At 37.9% G+C, this 21,223-nt stretch overlaps 1 protein-coding gene across 3 annotated transcripts in view; it reads left to right on the top strand.

Moving 5' to 3' along the window:
* The window catches only part of VPS13B (vacuolar protein sorting 13 homolog B), a 1,074,400-nt gene that overhangs the window by 990,074 nt on the left and 63,103 nt on the right, over nucleotides 1–21,223 (top strand). For all 3 annotated transcript variants that reach the window (XM_044668639.1, XM_044668631.1, XM_044668624.1), the window contains exon 43: nucleotides 14,088–14,243. In XM_044668639.1, the coding sequence (XP_044524574.1) occupies nucleotides 14,088–14,243 (156 nt within the window). The remainder of the gene's footprint in view (nucleotides 1–14,087; nucleotides 14,244–21,223) is intronic.

Raw genomic sequence — 21,223 nt, forward strand, 5'->3', positions numbered from 1 at the left:
GAATGGAGCAAAGATATGTACCTCAATAGGATCATGTTCATTTTTTATTCCTATTTGTTTCCTTCTTGGTGTATTGGTAACCTTTGTTTTTACAAGACAATCATTTCCTAATATATCTCTCCTATTACCACCACAGATGAAACCCATTTCTTACAGCAACAAAAAATGGATTAAACAGATCAACCAAAATAGACAGCATGTGGATAAAGAGCTGGTCTTGGAATTAGGAAGATCTGGGTTTGGATTTTACCTGAGACACTTAATTAGTTAAATCATATGGGGCAAGTCATCTAATCTCTCTGAGCCCTCATCTCTAAAATGGTGATTATTAGAGTTCCTACTTTGTGAAATTGTTTTGAGAATCAGATAATATTTTATTTTGCAAACTTAAAAAAACCTATATCAATGTTTTCCATTGTTGTTGTTTTGGGTGTTGCTGCCACTTTCCACTCTTCCAAGCAGAGAAATCTATTTCATTATCTCTACTATGGTGCTATAAATCATCATTACATTTAATAAGAGTTCTGCCTTTTAGTGTTATTTTCTGTTATAATAATTTTGTCACTAAGCATATTCTCCTAGTTTTGCTTCTTTTACTCTGTATCAAATCATACAAGTCTATGTTTCTTTGAGTTCCTCAAATGTGTCATTTCTTGCATTGCAATGATGTTCTCTGATATTTATTTATCACAATTTGCTCAGCCATTGCCAATGATACTTAGTTTCTGATTCTTTCTCGCCACCAAAAGTACAGCTACAAATATTTTTGTATATATGTATATGTGGCTGGCATTCCTATCTTTTACCTCCTTGGTATATGTGCCAAAAGATGAGATTGATGAGCCAATGAATATTAATAGCTTAATTATTTCTCATGTAATTACATTTGTTTTCCAGAATGGTTAGGCAAATTCACAATTCTACCAACAAAATCTCATGGCAGCTCTTCTAACATTGACTGTTTCTGACTTTTATCATTTTTTTTTCACTTTAATGAAAACTTCTAATTTTACATATGAGGAATTTGAACCCCAGCAGGATAAAGCAACTTACATAATAAAGTCATCCAGGCAGGGAGAAATAGAGATAGGATTTGACCCTAATTACCTCCAAATCCTGTGCTATTTCCATTGATAGTAATAATAATAGCTAACATTTGCATAGCACTTACTAAAATGCCAGGCAGTATGCCAAGTGCTTTAAAATTATTTCATTTGATTATGACATGTTATTAGCTTTGGACCCCCATCTTTTCTGTAGTTGTGGCCCTGAGGGAATACAAAACAACTGGGATACTTTAAAATGTAAATATTTTCTATACCTTTTGCCACCCACACTAAAAGAGAAGGTCAACACACACTACCAGGCTGGGTCTCTATCCACCTTTTTTCATTTCCATTCAAGTCAACAAACATTGATTAAGCTCTTAATATTTACAAGCTCGAGTCTAGGTTGAGAAATGAAGGCACTGCTCTTAGTCTAAAGGAATTTATAGACCAGTTGGAGAAATAAAACTAACAGATAACTACAATACAAAATCAGATTGTGATGTGGTGTAGAGGAGGAATCCTCTTGGGGATAGAAGACCAGCCCTGACCTTACGTTTTGCAGTTGGGGTCTTGGCCATGTGATCTGGGACACTTATTCAGCCAAAACCTGTTTAGGCACCTGTAAACAAGGTATATAATACTTGTCCTGCCCACTGAACAGGTGAATGTGAAGATCATATGAGATAATGTATAAAGTAAACTTTATTTTCTAGACCAGTGAAGGCGAACATTTAGAGACTGAATGCCCAAATGGCACCCTCATGCCACATGTGAGCCCCCCACCTTACCCCAGACAGGGGAGGGGAGTATGGGCTCCCATCGGGCTGCTGAGCAGAGGGGGGGATGGGAGAAACATCCTCAGGCATGTGGAGAGGGGGAGGGGAGTAGCCCCTCAGGCACACTCCGGCACACTTACCATAGGTTCACCAATGCCGTCTGTACCTTTAAGTTCAAATCAAAGGCCCGTAGGAGCATGTACAAAGTGCTGTGTTGGGCCTGTCCCTCAGAGGGCTATGAATCACTGGCAGTATCATAGCACTTCCTTAATCTGAGTTATTGTGATAATAGTCCTTGTGGCTTCAGCGACTGCAGGGCCTCGATATCACAGATACGTCATCAGCTGTTGTCGTGAGGACCAAATGAGATAACACACAAAGTGCTTTGCAAACCTTAAAGTGTTAAATTATGGAAATGCTAGCTATCGTCATTACTGAAGCCCATTGGGGATGATGAAAAATCCGTGCTTTGGCAAAACTATCCACACATCGTTGAAATTCCCTCTGAAGATTAGCTTATTGAACATGAGGGCCTTTTCTTTGTCATTGTTGATCCTTGCCACTAAGACTGCTAATAATGTGGCCATTAGTGAGTCTATTCTAAACGAAAGCCTAGGCGAATGCTTCCTAACCTTTTCTTCACTGCAGTTCTAAACTGGGCCTTCCTAGACTTGAAGCTCCATGAGGCCAAGAATGGTATTGTAGCTAGCCAGCAGTTAACAAGGTGGTCTTCATAATTAGTGTTTAATGCATTAAGATTTTGCAACCTTAAGGCCTAAAAAGGAACCAAAATAAAAAGGACCCACTGATGATACTCATATAGAAGAGTGATTGTCCTCATCAGAAAAAAGCTCTTGAGCCACGGGACATTTTCTAGGCTACTCACCAAGGCTCCCAGGGAATCCCAGAAGGAAGGTAGGATGCTAATGGCAACACGAGCCATTTGGAGTGGACGCCCCTTCTGAGTAGCATTGTACTGCTGAGCACCCAAAGGGACCACACAGAGCATCCGGGACGTCTTCACCAGGAGGCCCCGACGTCTTATCACAGTCCAATTAATGCCATTTCCATTAACACTTTTCATATTTACATTTGTTTGGGTTTTAATGCCTTTCTTCCCATGACAGTCATTTTGAGAGTAGGACTTTGTAGTCATCACAAACTCTTTTTCCTGATGTGCCCAGGGCGGTGCTTTGTCACAGGCTTCTTGGCACTGCCTTATCCTGTGGCCTTCGCGATCCTTTTAGCAGTAAAACGAAATGGACAGAGCAGGGAGTAAGAGCTCCTGGATCCAGCTTCTGGCCTACCTACCAATTTGCTTGGTGAAGCGACTTATTAACCATAGAATCATCAATCAGTCATGTCAGTTTAAGCCTTAAGTTTCCTCATTTGTAAAGTTTGTAAAAAAGAATGAAATATCTACAGCTGTCCTAATGGGTTATTATGAAAAAAGGGCTTTCCCATGTTAAAAATGAACTGTTATTATTATCATAACTCTGCACAGTAATTCTCATTGACCAAAATACCATAAGATTATACATTTTACTGAAAGATGAGCACCCCTGTAACCTTGCATAGTATTAACAAGAACTTACGTATTTTATTAGGTCCTTAAAGAAAGCACATTTCCATCTCACTAAACTTTACTTCAAAATGCTGTTTATTTTTTCTCTTCCATTACCTTGCCATAACAAACTACAGGAAAGTCTAAGCTGTGTAACTGAAAAATAATTCATCACTATTCATTACTAAATTATCATTTGTTTATATTAGTTTATGTCCCGTAAGTGTAAAAGGATATTTAAGGCTTTTGGCTTCTAGCTTTGAAACATGGCAGCATCAAGCATCAGCCATTTTCTGGAAAGATTCTGGCTTAATTTTTTAAAAGATGTTTTATATTCTCTGGACAATCTTTGAAATTTAACTAAGCCACTCAGGACCACTTAAAAAACAATAATGAGCAAGATCAATTTTTTATTTTATTTTTATGCTAATCTATCGGTGTGAAACATACTGTGGGTTTCACTTGGGATTCTGCATTCCAAATACATGACTTCACTTAAATCTGCTTAACTTACTTTCCAGATCTTATCTTGCAGAAGATAAGGCTTTATATTGCTTTTGAAACATTGTAACTTAATTTTCACTGGGAATGCTCATCTATTATGTTTTGCTGGAAGTCTCCTTGATGCTTCTGCTTGAACATCGGAATGACTGAATTGTGGCCTGCAGGGAACATATTAACTTACAACCTAATCCGAAATATCCTTACACATGTAAAACACATCAATGTATTAGAAAGATATTAGAAATGTGAATCTTTGCAAAATATTTGGAGCTTTTCCCCAAGTGATCCTTGGTTTAATACCCAAGATCCCAGCTTATTATCCACAAGCATTAGTATAAGACATCAGGAAAATATTGTCTTTTAGAGTTGCCTTATTTTAAATTAGTAGTTGATAAGAAAGACCCTGTGTATTATGGCAAAGAGTAGGACAGCCTTAGGTCAGGAAGAGCTCAGTTCCAATCCAGCCACTGACACATTAGACCGTTGCTGCTCTGGGAAATCTTTTAACCTCTCAGTGGCCCTGGGAAGTTCTCTAAGGCTATTAAGTGCAGAACAATTGCTCCTTTGCCTTGGGAGAGAAAATTTCCTCTTGGAGAATTCTTTATGAAGATTAAGTCACTCAGCTGGACCCTCTCCCCTGAAAAAGCTCCCAGTGTTTAATCTTTGGAAACTTAGAAAACTGATCCAGTTAAGTCCCAAGATTTTCCTTCGTTATTGAATTTGAGTTGTTTCTGACAATAGTTTTATATAACTATTGTTTTCTAAGATTTTCTGTTCTTAAAAATATCTACTACACGTGTGGATAGGATCATATTTTCCCTAAAGGTTGAGATTAAGGAATATGAGTGAAGTATTTGAGATTGTTCTGATTTTAAAGTTCTTTTTTTAAAAAGGTCTTTAGAAAAGTATGCTAGCATTATGTTATTGTAAGTTATGGAAAGTTAGTGGAGAATACAATAATAAATTAATGGGCAAAACGAGGGTGGAAATGAAGCCAAATTTCTCATTGTGTTTATAAAAACAAAACTGAGGCAGGGGCAATTTTTACAGATATATTTTAAAAGACTAGAAATATATTAAGGTTTATAGAAACTTATCTAGCATGTTGATCATTTTCTATTATAAAGAACTATTTTTTAAAAATATTTACTTACTGTACCTTCTTCTATCCCCTTCCTTAATGTCCCCTATTTTCATAGTTTTTAGTTTTGTTTTTCTTTTCTCCTTATTCTAACCACTCAGGAATTCTCCCCTTGGACATGACTGTGGGTGGTCCTCACTGCTATTATCCCTAGGCCCATGATCAGCAGTTTAGTTTTATTTTGTATTGAAAAAGCGAGTTGAAAGTTGCCTATGCTCCCACTTGAGTATTTCAATGGAAAAACTACAAGTTTGGTCAGGCTGCCAGAGGAGCACTGGGGGGCCTGTTAGAGGGGAAAAAAAATATAGCCACTTGGGACCTTCCGACTAGTGTGGCCACTGTAAACCTGACTTATTGCTTTTTGGTTCCCATTGAAAAGTTCAAACAAGAGTGTCTCTCACTTGACTATTTTTTGTAATGGAAAATTTAACACATCACTTTACTAGACCAAAAAGAAGAAAAATCCTGCCTAGGAAAAGTAGGTGTAGAATGGATAAGAAAAGGGGGTGGGGGTAGAATCCTTAACAAAAAAAGAAGGAAAGAAAAAAAATACATATTAATCATTAAGGATGCACAAAAAGTACACTGGAGTGGGGAAAGAAAGGAAACAGTTTCCTTAAATCTCTGATGTTCATCTCTTCAATTCCCAGTGCCTCGACCTTAGCTCACACCTATGTTTTTTCTTGTATACTCTTAGCTGGTCCCCATGCAGTGAGTCTTTTCTCCTTCCCAACATACCCTGCATACCAATTCCAGATTAATCTTCTTAAGGCCATTTTTTAATTATGTCACACACTTTGAAGAAGCTCAGAACTCTTCATTGGCTTCCCACTGCATATTTAATAAAGTATATACATTTCTCACCCTGACATTAAAAACCTTCCATCATTTCTAACACTATCTCACACTATTCTTACTCTATTTCACAACCAAACCTAACTACTTCCCTGAAATACCTTCTCCCTTTCCCACCTCCATACAATTGTCCACCTTATTCCCTCTCCCTAGAAAAGCCTTTCTTTCCCACATACATATAGGTAGAAATTCTACCCATCCTTTAAGATCCTGTTCACATGTTTTTATGTAATCTTCACTGAATACTCTAGTTCAAGAGTTCTTAAGTTGGCCTTAACTTTTGAAAATAATTTTTTGATGGCATCATTACAATGTAATTTAGTTTTCTTTACAACCCTGTTGTAAAATATAAGTATATGTTATGAATATAAATATATAACTTTAATAAATATAAACTATACATATAAAAAATAATATGTATTATGCATTTAGTAACATTATTCTGAGAAGGAGCCCATAGGTTTTACCAAACTATAAGAATCCATAGCACAAAAAAATTAAGAACTCCTGCTGTAGTCAGAATTGATTTCTCTCTTCTTTGAACCATGCTGACCCTGGCTTATACTTTTGTCATTAATTTCATGCTTCCAATTTTTTAGTTACTTGGTAAAGTGGATAGAGAGCTAGACCTTGAATTAGAAAGACCTAAACTCAAATCCAGCCTCAGAAACTTACTTATGTATGACCCTGGGCAAGTCACTTAACCTGTGTCTCCATTACCTCATCTGTAAAATGGGGATAATAATAGCACCTACCTCCCAGGGTTGTTATGAGGACCGAATGAATAATAATTGTAAAGCGCTTAGCACAATTTCTGGCACAGGGTGAGTACCATTTAAATGTTAGCTATTATTGTTATTATCGAGTGTTAGTTACCTGGGTACATCTCTTTTACTAAGCTCCTTGAGGATAGGTAATTGGTAATCGGTCTCGTTCTCAGAGTCTTTTGATTGCCCTCAATGAATGTCTAGTGAATGAATGAATAAATGAATGAATGAATGGGGTTAGTGAATGAGTAAATGAACTTTTCCTTGAACCAATGAGTTGAGCACAAGTTCTAAGAATTTTAATTTGATGCTATGATTTTCAAAAGATGGGTTGGGAGGGAAATGAAAAAGTATTTGTTTTGAAGACATTTCAAATGATAAACTTAGGAGATTTGGTTGTAGTCAATCCAGGGCTTGTGTCCAGCAACAACAGAATTAATTCCACAGCCTCGCTGAAACCTCAACAGAAGAAAAGCAAAGCTCCTCCCTCTTCTCTGCCTCCCCTACCAGTTCAAACCCTTCACCTGTGCTCTAGTGGGTCCAGTGTACACCCCAAATGCACATCATCTTTTTCATTGTTAGACTGCAGTGGTTCACACTGCTGTTGCTGCAGTTCAAGGGGGATGGCCTGGGTAAATCTTTTCCTGATCTCTTCAGATTTTTTTCAGAGAAAAAATAGGATCAGTTTCCTCTCCTAAGAACATATGAGATTCCTTAAGCACTTGTGAAAGTCTAATTGCAGTAGGATTTAGATGCTTTTATGAGGAGCCTGAGCACTGCAAATACTCTCCTAATGGCACATTAGGGAAGGCGTGTGACAAATGTGTTTTCTTCACTTTGTTCCTTTTCTGTGGGAACTGATTCCAAAGGCATCTGAATTTTCATAATTCAAAGAAGAGTCATTGCTGTGCCAACATTCTGATAATGAGTAGCTGCCAAACGAGAGCTGACAGTATATTTATTCCTTGGTGACGTTCAGTCATCGAGTGAGTTGCTTCCACATGGGGGCTATTGAAAACTGAGTTTCTATGCAAATCCTACCAGTCCTCAGGTCCAGCTCTGCTCTGAAGAGTCGATCTGTCTTTGGAGCACACAGAATTTTCACTAAAATATAGCTGGAGTTGACCCTTGAGTACCTTGTCTCATTATTTCTTTGTCATTTCCAGCTACTAGTCTCTCCAAAGTAAACAGCTTTCTTGTTGCTTTTAGTTGTGTGTGTGCTCCGAGCTCTATTCCCAATTGCCACTATAAAAAACTGAAATGGTTCCAACCATGGCAATTGTTTTTTCTATTTAATGTAACTAATATTTAAACATCAAAGATACTCTGGGCACTTTTATGTCATGGAATATGTATATAGAACCATATTTTCCCTAAAAGTATTTGCTTTCCTAGATATTTTTGTAGCTGGTGAGCCTGCATTGAATAGTCATTTGAAATCTTAACTATCTTTCTTCAAGGGCTCCAAAAAAACACCTACTGTAGGAGATTCATATTCAATTTTGCACTGACACCACCCGCACCCCACCTTGGGGAAAAAAATCACATTGTGACAACCAATGATCTTTTTCATTGCACCTATGAAGACTTTTTTCTTTGTCTTAAAAACTAGATATATATATATTTTAGTTTTCAACTGACATTTTTATTATAGTTAATTCCCAGATATTGTAATTGATCTTTATTTTCCTCTTTCTTAATCTCATTATTTTTGAGTATGTTGCAACAATACTTTCATAATACTTTCAGGAAGAATTGCTCTTTTGAACATAAATGAAGCAAAATATTTAAGAGAAGGCTGCCCATTTGAGGCACTGTGGACATTTGATGTGAAAGAAAACAACTTCAGGATTGTTCTGACTGTTGTTTCTCACTAACAATTCAATTGAACAAAACTTTATTGAGAGCATCTACTATGTAGAAGGCAGTTTGCACTAGAGATACAAAGACAAAAATAAACAATTCACTGTACTCAAAAAGCTTATGTTCTACTATTTCTACAAATGCTCTATTATTACTACTACTACTAATAATAATAATAATAATAGTTCATTTTACAACATCCACTCTATACTGAATGACTTTGTAAAGTAAACAGTGTATTATCTATAAAATAAAATTTTTACAGATAAGGAATCTGAAGTTCTGAGAGATACAGTACCATACCCAAAATCACACAGCTAATAATTGGGAAAGTCAAGACTCAAACCTAAGGCTTCTGACTCTCCCCATTATACCATTACTATTTATGTGTTTTTAAATTTTATTCACGATATACATGATATTATGTATTTTAACTTAAATACACGTTCTAAAGGAATAATTATTTTGTCTCGCCTTCTCTTCCCATATTCAACTGTACTAATTTTTTGGGTTTTACAAGCAAAACAGAGTGATGGTTGTAAATATCTGAAAGACTGACCTTGAAGGAAAACTAGTGGCTATCAAATTGTAGCTAAAGACACCACGTTCCCTTGGTGTTATTTTTCCCCTTTTTATGTTAATAAATTTTGACTTAACACATCATAAAGTATTCTAGTACATTACAATTGAAAATCTCACAGTATACAGTGCCTGAAAATAGAGCAGCAGAAAAGAGTCATTTCAGTTTTGTAGTACTGGCTACCTTACACTGTAAGAATTTAATATTTTGGGACATCTGGGTAGTACAGTGGATTGAGATCCAGGCCCAGAGATGGGAGGTCCTGGGTTCAAATCTGGCCTTAGACACTTCCGAGCTGTGTGACCCTGGGCAAGTGACCTAACTCCCATTGCCTAGCCCTTAATGCTCTTCTGCCTTGGCACCAATACACAGTATTTATTTTAAGATAGAAGGTAAGAATTTAAAAAAAAAAGAATTTAGTATTTTTTAAACATTTGTAGTAGGATCAGGTGGTTGCTTTATTAATAAGTCACTACCAACATCATCTACTGGGTTTTGTTGCTCATTATGATTGTTTTCATTTATGTAGTTTTCACATCAGTCAGAAAAGGGCAGGAAGGATGAGGCAAATGGGATTAATTGACTTGGCCAGGACCACAAAGCCAAGAAGTATCTGATATCCCATTTGAACCCAGAGCCTCCAGTTTTCTAGGCCTGGTTCTCCTTTATTCAACATCATTTCCTCAGGTCTTTCCACATTTCTTTGAATTTTTTCTATTCCTTTTTCCCCAGTGAACAATAAAAGTTCATTAACTTTACATATCACAATTGATTTGGCCATCTCCCACTGGGCACACACTTTGTATCCAGCATGTTCCTATTACAAATAGTATTGCTGGGAATGTTTTTATATAAATCAATCTTTTCTTCAGGTCAATAACCTCCTAACCCAATAGTGATTTTTCCAAATCAAAGGATATGAACAGTTTTATCACTATTCTTACATAATTCTAAATTGCCGTCCAGAACAGTTGGACCAATTCACAACTGCACCAGCACTCCAGAATTGGTGTTTGTTTTTCCTTGTCCTTGCCAACATTGAATTTTTCCATCTTGTGCTATTTTTGCCAATTTGATGGATATGAAATTTTTATCAGACTTGTTTTAATGAACATTGCTCTGGTTATTAGTGATTTTCAGCACTTATGCTGTTTTTATAATTTACATTTCTAATGAGTACTTATATGCTTTGACCATTTTCTTTTTGGAGACTAGCTCATTAGATTGAGAACCAGGCCTAGAAAACTGGAGGCTCTGGGTTCAACTGGGATATCAGATACTTCTTAGCTATATGATCCTGGGCAAGTCACTTAATCCCATTTGCCTAGCCCTTCCTTGGAAACAATACTAAGTATACAAAGAAGGTGATGGTTTGGGGAAAAAAATAATGCTAATTCTTGGTTTGGGGAAAATACTTTTAATCAGATCAAATGAGTTAACATATAACTCTATAAACCTTAAAACTACTATACAAGTGCTATTATTTTTATATCCTGGAAAGATCCTTTAGTTCCTTTATGAGACAGTCTTCTGTTTACCTTTTATATAATATTGTACATACCTAATTATGGTTGTTTCCCTATTCGAATTTAAGATTCTTTAAAGCAGGAACTGCTTTTTTTTCTCTTTGTATCCCCAGAACTTAGCACAATACCTAATAAAAATGCTTAATAAATATCTGTTAACTGAATAACTTGCTGTTCTGGTGATTATTAGTATTTTGAATATGAATTAGTTATGCATTTTAATAAATAATTTATTTTCAGTGTCAATGGATTTAATTTTTTACTTTTTATTGTTTTGTTTATCAGCATGCCATGAGTTTTATTAATAAGTCTGATGACTTGACTTAATTTGATTTATTTTCCTAATTATCTTTCTATTGTTGTTCATATTTACTTTATTTCTCCTCCACCTTGGAAATTAAGACCCAGAACTAAGTTTGCCTCATTGAATTGAGTTGTGTGCTTTCTTTATATGTTGTTTGAAAACATTTTCTATAACATAATGTTTATTGGTTTTAAAAATGACATAAAAAATACTTGTGAATCCATCTAAACCCAAAGGTTTGTTTGTTTTGAGGTTTTTTTCCTCCTTATTAGGAAAATCAGTTTCTTTTTCTGAAGTCAGGTTAGTTAGGTTGCCTATTTCCTGTTTTTTAATTTTGGTATTTTTTTTTGTACATACCCATTTTTCATTTTTAAATTTTGTAGTTTTGTGTTTTAGGATCATTGTTTCTGATGATTTTCTTTATTTCACTTTATATATTCTGAATGTTCCCCCATTTTCATTTTTTAAAATTCAGTCTTCTATTGTTTTAAAGATAGTTTAGGGATACAGATTTTACTCTATTTTAACTGAATCCTCTATAATTCTCATTCACAAAATTTGCTATTTTCATGATTTGACTTTTTACTCACTAATTGAGGATGTTGCTTATTCATTTTCCATCTAGGTCTTTATCATGTATTCATATTTCATTTACCAATCATAATTTTTACTGTATTATGCCCTATATAGTACATTAGGGATTTCAGGGAAATTTTTGATAGGAAGAAAAGATGGACTTGCCACCTGTCAAGCAGCATTCCATTGGTACCCTCATATTGTCAGGAAAAAGGGAAGGCTTACAGAACATCGGGTAGATTCCTTGTGGTGAACTTATTGGTATACATGGACAAGACATACAGGACAGGGAAGCATGGATAGGTTGTGTACTCTACTACTAGGGAGTACTATCCAGACCAATGAGATCATAGATCCCATTTGAGAAAGTCCTAAAACCTTCTGACATGATATACTACTTTTCTATTTTATGTGTTATCTCCCATTAGAATGTAAACTCCTTGAAGGCAGGAACTACCCTTCATTTTTTAGTATATTTGTATCCCCGGAACTTAGGAAAGCATTTAATAAATGGTAATTGACTTGACTTTAGAGTATTCCATATTTTAGGAAGGGACCACTGAAAGTTATTCATCAGGGGAGAACACAGTCAGAACTATGCTCCAGGAATATCACTTTGACAGCTGGGTAGAAGATGGACTGTAGAAAAGAAAGACAAGAGGCAAGGTAAATAGGTAGGAGTGCTTGCATTAATAAGGTCACAAGGTGCCATAGAAGAGTGGCCATGTCCCTGGGAGAGGACACAGATATGAGAAATGTTGTGGAAACACAATTAACAAGACTTTATGAGGATTTCGGCTACGTGAGGCAATAGAGTGAAAAGTAGAGAATGAAACAAAAGTTGTGAACCTGCATGACTAGAAGGTGAGAACTGAGAAAAGAGTCTCAGACTTGGCCATTGAGGCTTTCGTTCCATCCTTCCATGCATGTATATCTTTTTGTCTGTTAAAGGAGCTGGAAGAGGGAGACTAGCTTTTACTTAAATTTTTTAAATCTTTGATTTTTTTATATCACCTTTATTGTCAAATATATCCCTTCCTTATTCCCTACCCAGAAAGCTGTCACTTAAAACAAAGGATGAAAAGGGAAAAGAGTAAAAAAGCATTTCAGCAAAATTAAGCAGCCCATCCATCGAAGCATGGTCATTCTTATTGTCTTGTTCTTTTCTTCTGTAGATTGCTTCTTGCTTTCCTTTGCCCCTACATTACAGTAGAGGCTCCTTTAGGTATCATTGCTACAGTTTAGAACTTTTAGAAGTGAACACATCTAAGTCTCCATCACTCAGACAGGTTGCTAGAACCAACCATGAGCTGTCTGTTTGTTTGTTTTTTTCTGAGCCTCAGTTTCCTGATCTATAAAATAGGAATAGAGATAGAGACAGACTGTCAGAGTGGAGTATTGTACTTGGACTCAGAAAGACAACTTTTCATAAACCCCTCTTGATCACCTACTCGCCTTGAAGGGGAAAGAACCCCCAAAGGCCATCTAAGTCCAACTGATACATGAACCCAAATCCAAAAAAGGGCTCATTGAGATCTGAGACCTGCTGGGGGGGCACCCTTCCTCCTGAGGCCCCCATTTCACTCTGGGAGAGTTGCACTTGTGATAGAAACCTCACCACACTGCCTTTTCTTCTATTATTGTAGCTGTTCTCTCAATAACACACATCATAAAACTGGACTTTTCAATAGTTATACTGCCTTGTGTTTCTGAGACTGAGTTTCCTCATTTGTAAAACTAGGAGAATGATAGTCCAACCCTAACAGTCAGCGATGTGTAGAAAGCACTTTGCAGGCTGGCTTAACGCAAAGTAAGAGTCAGCTATTACTACTGTTGCTACTTACCTCACAGGCTTGTTGGGGTATAGAGAGTGTTTTATAAACTCAAAGTGTAAATTGTTGTCATTATTATTATTAATTATTATCTTGTGACTGTGGAAGAGTCCTTGCCCTTCTCCAGGACTCTCTTCCACCATGTGTAAAATGAAAAAATGGAATGTATGGAGTAATGGGTAAAAATGGTATTTTTTTTAAAATAAAGGACATTTTCATCTCATTTTCTTGGGAAGCCTACAGAATTTCTGATTTGACACATTACATACACTTATAGATGAGCTACATCCCCAAATTACTTGTCTACCCTGAGGGGAAAATAAGAGAAAATGGCAAGTTACGGTCAAAAATAACTAGATACTAAATTTAGCTTTAATTACTTTCTAGCTATTAGTAGACTATACTGTAGGCCAAGACCAAAATCCTTTGATCTCACAATTGAACCTTCCTGCCCTCCAGATTAATGAAATGGCCTTTTCTCCAAAGCTCAACAGACCCTTTACAATTTGATAGCACAATTATTTACAAGTTTTAAAAAGGGATCTGGAAAACCATATTGGTTCTATGGGCTATATTTGCTATTCTTAGTAGGGTGAAATAAGCTGAAAGTGGATGAATAATACAGGTTCGAAAGAAAACAGATGCTAAATATTACAAATAGGAAGGTTTCCCAGCAATAAGACTTTCAGCTCAGTGCTAGATTTTTGTTGGCAGCTTGGCATTAAGACGATTATTGTTTTTTCTCTCCAGCTGTTACACATCTGTATTGAAGGTTGGGGGAACTGGCGCTGGTCAGAGCCGTTCAGCGTGGACAGTGCCGGGACTTTTATCAGAACAATCCAGTACAAGGGCCGCACGGCCTCCCTCATCATCAAGGTTCAGCCCCTCGGCGGAGTCCAGAGACAGGTAAGTGCCCTCCAGAGTGTGGGGCGTGAGCCAGGACAGCTTCCTGTCCCTTAGGACTCCCCCGGCCCTACCTGCGAAGTGATGCTACAGAGAGGAGCAGCCTCAGCCCTCTACCCACCTCATAGCTCCCAGAGCTGCAAAGGGGCAGCTGAGCCACTGACAGGACTTCCTCCTCTCCTTCTGTCGCCAGCTTCCTTCTGCGAGGGCCCCAAAGGCCTGTTTAGTGAGAGAAAAACAAGAGGCTGTTGGGAATCTGGAGAATTGAGGGCTGGGGGGGAGTCCCCCCTGAGGGCAGCATAGATATGGGGCTCCAGAAGCCATTTTCCTTTCCAGGGGTTCCTACTAGCTATAGTAAAAATCCATTCCCCATCTGACTCTTGGCATATAAAGCTTCCACTCTCAGCACATATTTTATGTATTTTATAAAACTTCCTTTTGGCCATGAAATTTTAAGTTCTAAGAGCATAAGGGGGGAGGGCAATATCTGATACTTTTTGCATCCTAAAGATCCGAAAATGTGGTTTTTAAAAATGTTTTCCAAGCATTGGGCCTATGACAAGAGCAGAAAGGAAATGATAGGAAGTATTAAAATCTGAAAACTGGCTCCAGGACTTGTGCAATAACGGGATTTGCCACGAGAACGTTACCATGTACATCTGCATCCCTCTCGGGATGTCAGAGCTGGGGAGAGCGAGGAACATGACAACCAGCGCCCCATCTCTGGAAATAAAGGGGAATCTTTCTTAGAGCTCAGCGATGGTTTTTCCATTGCCATATGCCAGTAGTTACACAGGAAACAACGAGTAAGATGAGCAGTACGAAGGATACGTGCATGGTTTGCACCTGATCGTCAGAGGGCAACTTTGCATATACTCAGCAAAAGGACGGAGAAGAAGCTGTGTAGTCGCCCCGCACCCATTGTCAGACGTTCATGGGTGTCTGGTAGGGAATAAGGAAGACACAGAGGGTAGGGCACTGTCCCTCCTGAGTTGCTATCAGTAACATTTTTTTTAAAACCTCATTGTAGTGCCCAGTGAACATCCCACGTTCACAGACTGAGAACTGGACAGGCCAGGACTTTCTGTTTCTAAATGAGAAAACTAAAGCCTAAAGGAGTTAAATGACTTTCCCAAGGTCATACAAATGGTAAGGGACAGGAGTGAGGATTTGAACCCAGACCCTCAGACTGCAAATCAAATTCTTTTTCTACTGAAACACCCACCTAGTCTCCTCTCCAAGGCTGGTAACCTGGGCTGATCTTGACACATGCTCCCTCCTGTCCCCATGCCTTGGCACAGGCTGGTCCTCCATGCCTTGGCCCTCACTTCTGTCCTTCCTTCAAGGCTCAGCCCAGCTTCCACCTGATACATGAAGTCTTTATGTCATATTTGCATTTACTTTTATATGTAGACAGTGAAACCCTCCAAGAGAATGTAGCTCCTTGAACACAGCACCTGGTTTTTATTTTTGTACGTCTTGTCCTTGCACAGCACCTTGCATAGATTAGGCACTTGAAAAAGACTTACTGAATTAACTGAATTCCAAAGAAGAGATCAGTTTTGTAGAGGTCAGGGAAGGCTTCATGGAGGAGGCTAGCTTTAATAAATCACACACTCTCAGAATTAGTACGGACCTGAGAAGTCATTTTGCTAAGTCCCTTCCCATTCATACATTCATCTCTCCCTCTGAGACTTTGAAAGATGGTCATCCAGCATCTCTCAGAATCCCTCCCAAGAGAGGGAACTCATTGCCTTAGGATGGGAGCTGGGCATTCCCAGACAGCAACAAACAGCTCTTAGATAACACTTTGGTTCATGAGGCATTTTCATGTGTGTTATTTCACGCGATGCTATGGGACGTCAGTTGTAAAAACATCATTCTCCCTATTTTATACCTCATAAGCGGACCACGAGGCTCAGATGACTTTCAGGGTTTGCCCAACATCACACAACTTCTAAGGCAGAGAACTAGAACTTCAACCTTTGGCTTTCTTTTTTCTTTTTTAACATTTATTATTTATTTTTTGAAAAGTTAACATGGTTACATAATTCATGCTCTTACTTTTTCCTTCACCCCCTGACTGATGCGTATTTCCACTGGTTTTAAGATGTGTCGTTAATCAAGACCTATTTCCAAATTGTTGATAGTTGCATTGGTGTGGTAGTTTCCAGTCTACATCCCCAATCATGTCCGCCTCAACCCATGTGTTCAAGCAGTTGTTTTTCTTCTGTTTCCTATCCTGCAGTCCTTCCTCTGAATGTGGGTAGTGTTCTTTTCCATAGATCCCTCAGAGCTGTCCTGTGTCATTGCATTGCTGCTGGTACAGAAGTCCATTACATTCGATTTTACCACAGTGTATCAGTCTCTGTGTACAATGTTCTTCTGGCTCTGCTTCTTTTACTCTGCATCAGTTCCTGGAGGTCTCTCCAGTTCACTTGGAATTCCTCCAGTTTATTATTCCTTTGAGCACAATCGTATTCCATCACCAGCATATACCACAATTTGTTCAGCCATTCCCCAATTGAAGGGCATACCTTCATTTTCCAGTTTTTTGCCACCACAAAAAGCACGGCTATAAATATTTTCCTACAAGTCTGTTTATCTATGATCTCTTTGGGGTACAAACCCAACAATGGTATGGCTGGATTAAAGGGCAGGCATTCTTTTATAGCCCTTTGAGCATAGTTCCAAATTGCCAGCCAGAATGGTTGGATCAGTTCACAACTCCACCAATAATGCATTAATGTCCCAGTTTTGCCACATCCCCTTGAACATTTATTACTTTCCTTTGCTGTCATGTTAGCTAATCTGCAAGGTGTGAGGTGATACCTCAGAGTTGTTTTGATTTGCATTTCTCTAATTATTAGAGATTTAGAACACTTTCTCATGTGCTTATTGATACTTTTGATTTCTTTATCTGAAAATTGCCTATTCATGTCTCTTGCCCATTTATCAATTGGGGAATGGCTTGATTTTTTATACAATTGGTTTAACTCCTTGTATATTTGAGTAATTAGGCCCCTGTCAGAGTTTTTTGTTATAAAGATTTTTTCCCAATTTGTTGTTTCCCTTTTGATTTTGGCTACATTGTTTTTGTTTAGTTTGATATAATCAAAATCATTTATTTTACATTTTGTAATTTTCTCTAACCTTTGGCTTTCTGATCCCAAGACTGGTGTGTTTGCCATTCTGCTACACTGGGCAAGGCAAGATGGAGAGGATGCAGACAGGTAGAGAAGAAATGAGTGAGGTGTTTCAGGAACAGCATGGAATGATTAGAGGGATGTGCAGTTCTCTGGAGAAGGGGAAACCAGCCAGTGTTGCTGCAGTAGAGGCTTCAGGGGCAGAATCACCAAACACCAGAGGGAGAAGCAACCCCAAAGCTATCGTGTCCAAGAATCGGGTTTTTAAAAAACCTCCCTTATATCATTCCCAGGAGGATCCTCCTTCTGGAGGTAGCTTGCTCCACTTCAGAATATATCTAATTGGTTGGGGTTTTTTCCTTCTTATTCATTGAACCCACATTTTTCCTTTTTCATTTTCTACAAGTTGTTCCCACTCTGCCAACTAAGACCAGGAAAACAAGCCTAATCTGTCTTCCATATAATTGTAAATGTAACTTGAAGATGGCTGTTGTGGTACCTGTGTCTCCTTTTCTCCAAGCTAAATAATCCCCAGTTCCTTCAACCAGTTATCCCGTACCATGACTGTAGTGGGAGCATGCCATCTACCCTTCACAGTTATTATCCACTTGTCGTGTAGCACATGATCAAGCTCTGACCCTGAAGTCAAGAGAACCTGAATTCAAATCGAGCCTTAGACACTTACTAGCTGGGTGACCCTGGGCAAGTCACTTAACCCTATTTACCTCCATTTCCTCATCTGTCCAATGAAATGAAGAAGGAAATGGCAAATCACTCTAGTATCTTTGCCAAGAAAACCCCAAATGAGGTCACAAAGACAGGACTGAAAAGATTCCATAACAACATGGTGCTATGAATCAGTTGATTTTAATGGTGAAAGACATCTTATAGATGGTCATGTCCACTCTCATTTTACTACTGAGCAAATTGAGAGTCAAAAAGATTGTTCCTGAAATGATGAAAGGGACAATTTCAGAGAAACCTGGGAAGGCTTTTATGAAATAATGCAGAGTTCAGTGACCAGACCCTGGGGAACAATTTGTATAATAACATTGTAAAGACACACAATTTAGAAAGACTTAAGAACTCTGATAATGAAATGACTAATCACCATTCCAGAGGACTGAGACTGAAGCCTTCTACCACAGTGGTGAGAGACTTATGATGCAGAATGAGACATAAAATTCTGAATATAGTTATTGCAGAAATTTGTTTTGCTTTGCTTGATTATCCATATTTATTTTGTTTTTGTTTTCCAACAGGAGTGGCAATGGGAGAAAAAATAAATGCTCATAATACAAAAAAATTAATGGAAAGAAATTTAATTGCTCAAAGTCATCTAGTAAATGGCAGAGCATTCAACATATGATTCTGACATCATGTCTAAAACTAAGCTTATCATTATATTTCCTCCCAAATCTATTGGCCCTCCTGCCTTTATTTTTTTTATTTTTTATTTTTTTTTAAAACCCTTACCTTCCATCTTGGAGTCAATACTGTGTATTGGCTCCAAAGCAGAAGAGTGGTAAGGGTAGGCAATGGGGGTCAAGTGACTTGCCCAGGGTCACACAGCTGGGAAGTGTCTGAGGCCAGATTTGAACCTAGGACCTCCTGTCTCTAGGCCTGGCTCTCAATCCACTGAGCTACCCAGCTGCCCCTGCCTTTATTTTTTCTACCAATGGCACCACTGTTTACCTGATTTCCTTTTTTTGAAATTCATCTGCAAATAGCTACCAAGGCTTTGGCTCTTTTCCATTCCTATTACTATCACTAATCCAAACCCTAATAACCTCCCTTATACATTATTATAATAGTATTTTCTAACTAATATTTTCTCTAAGCCCCCACTCTTGTTGCTTTCTGCTGTCTTGTTCATACCACATCCAGATTACTTTTCCTTGTGTATTGATTTGGTCATGTCACTACTCTGTTGAACTTTGAGTCAAGAGACCTGGATTCAAATCCTGCCTCATACACTTGCTACTTATATGACTTGACTAGCCACAGTCTCTTAAATACTCCATTTCTCTTATAGCATCCACCTCTGGAATACCTTCAAATTCACACTTGCAAGTTGAGAGAAGAGTACCTATTCTCCACACTCCCCAAACTATTATAGCTTATGAGTCCCAAATAGCATGATTTTTGTTGCCAACTAGATTAAGTCAAAGCAAAACATTCTCCCTTAGCAAATACTTGTGGGGCACCCCCTCCTACAAATATACACAGCATCAGTGGATCAGTGGGGAAAGCAGGCATTTACCAAGAGCACAGTACTGCTAGAGGAATACTAGTATGGAACACATTTGGTCCAGATAACTCACACCTCCAGCAGCACAGGGCTTCAGTGACCTTTCCCTTCTCCAAGCATCCCCATGCTCTCCCCCCTGGGTAGAGTGTCTACAAGGCAAGGCTCTTAGCTCCACTTCCCAGGCCTGTTCTCCTCCAAAGTTCACATTTCAGTAGCCAGAGATGATTCTCCTCGCTGCCCTCAGACTTCAGACTCCTAAGAACTGTCTCCTGCCTCCACTGCTGCAGCAGCTCCCTTCTGGGCTCAGGGTTTCCTAGTAAGCAGGTAGCTCCATTGTAGGATGTCTTGGCTGATGGGGAGGAAAGAGAAATTTCTTATATGAGATAAAGACAAAGATTGATACCTTCTCAAGGGCTAGAGTCATTCTTCATGCCCCAAAAAGAAGTTTAAAAAAAAAAAAGTTAGTAGCTTCTATGCACTCATCTAAGAAAGAGCTTTTTAACCTGGGGCATTAGAACTTGGCTTTTAAACTATTTTGAAAACTATTTCAGCATAATTGGCTTCCTTTGTAATCATGTGTCTTTTATTTTATGCATTTAAAAGTATTCTTTTAACCAGGGGTCCATAGACTTTGCTAGAATGTCAGAGGGGTAAATGACATAAAAAGGTTAAACACCGCTAGTTTAAAACTTTATCACCGCTAGAATACTGTTGTGCTCAAAGGAATAAAGAACTGGAGGAATTCCAAGTGAACTGGAATGACCTCCAGGAATTGATGCAGAGTGAAAGGAGCAGAACCAGGAAAACCTTACACACAGAGACTGATACACTGTGGTAAAATCGAATGTAACAGACTTCTCTACTAGCAGCAATGCAATGATCCAGAGCAAGACTGAGGGACTTATGAGAAAGAAAACTAGCCACATTCAGAGGAAGAACTGTGGGAGTAGAAACAGAAGAAAAACAACTGCTTGAATACATGGGCTATTATTGGGGATATTATTGGGGATGTGGACACTAAATGATAACTCTAGTCCAACTATCAATAATATGGAATTAGGTCTTAATCAATGATACATGTAAAACCCAGTGGAATTGTGTGTCAGCTAAGGGAGGTTAGAGGGATTTGGGGGAGAGGGAAAGAACAAGAAATATGTAACTATTGGAAAATATTCAAAATTAAAATTAAAAAAATAATATTCTGTTCTGATTAATCAATTTATTAAAATAGTAAAAACAGAACAAAAAAAATAAAACTTTATCCCCTCATTTCCTGTTACCTGCTGCTTATCTTCTTGGGTATCATCAAATGGCTGCCCTAATCAATTCATCTCAGAAAACCTCTTCACCTGTAAAATGTGGGTACTAACACTTTGATCATCCGTAACCTCACACAGATATTTTGAAGAAAATGTTTTGCAAACCTTTAAGTAGATAGAGAAATAGAAATAATTGTATGAAGTCACAGATTGTCAAAAGTGTTAGCATCCACTATTTATGTGTTTGTATTAATTTATATACATATAGATAAATTGTATGTAGATGTATACTGATATGTGTTCATGTGTATGTGTGTATGCACACAT

This window comes from Gracilinanus agilis, chromosome 1 (assembly GCF_016433145.1).
Source record: "Gracilinanus agilis isolate LMUSP501 chromosome 1, AgileGrace, whole genome shotgun sequence".
Lineage (NCBI taxonomy): Eukaryota > Metazoa > Chordata > Mammalia > Didelphimorphia > Didelphidae > Gracilinanus > Gracilinanus agilis.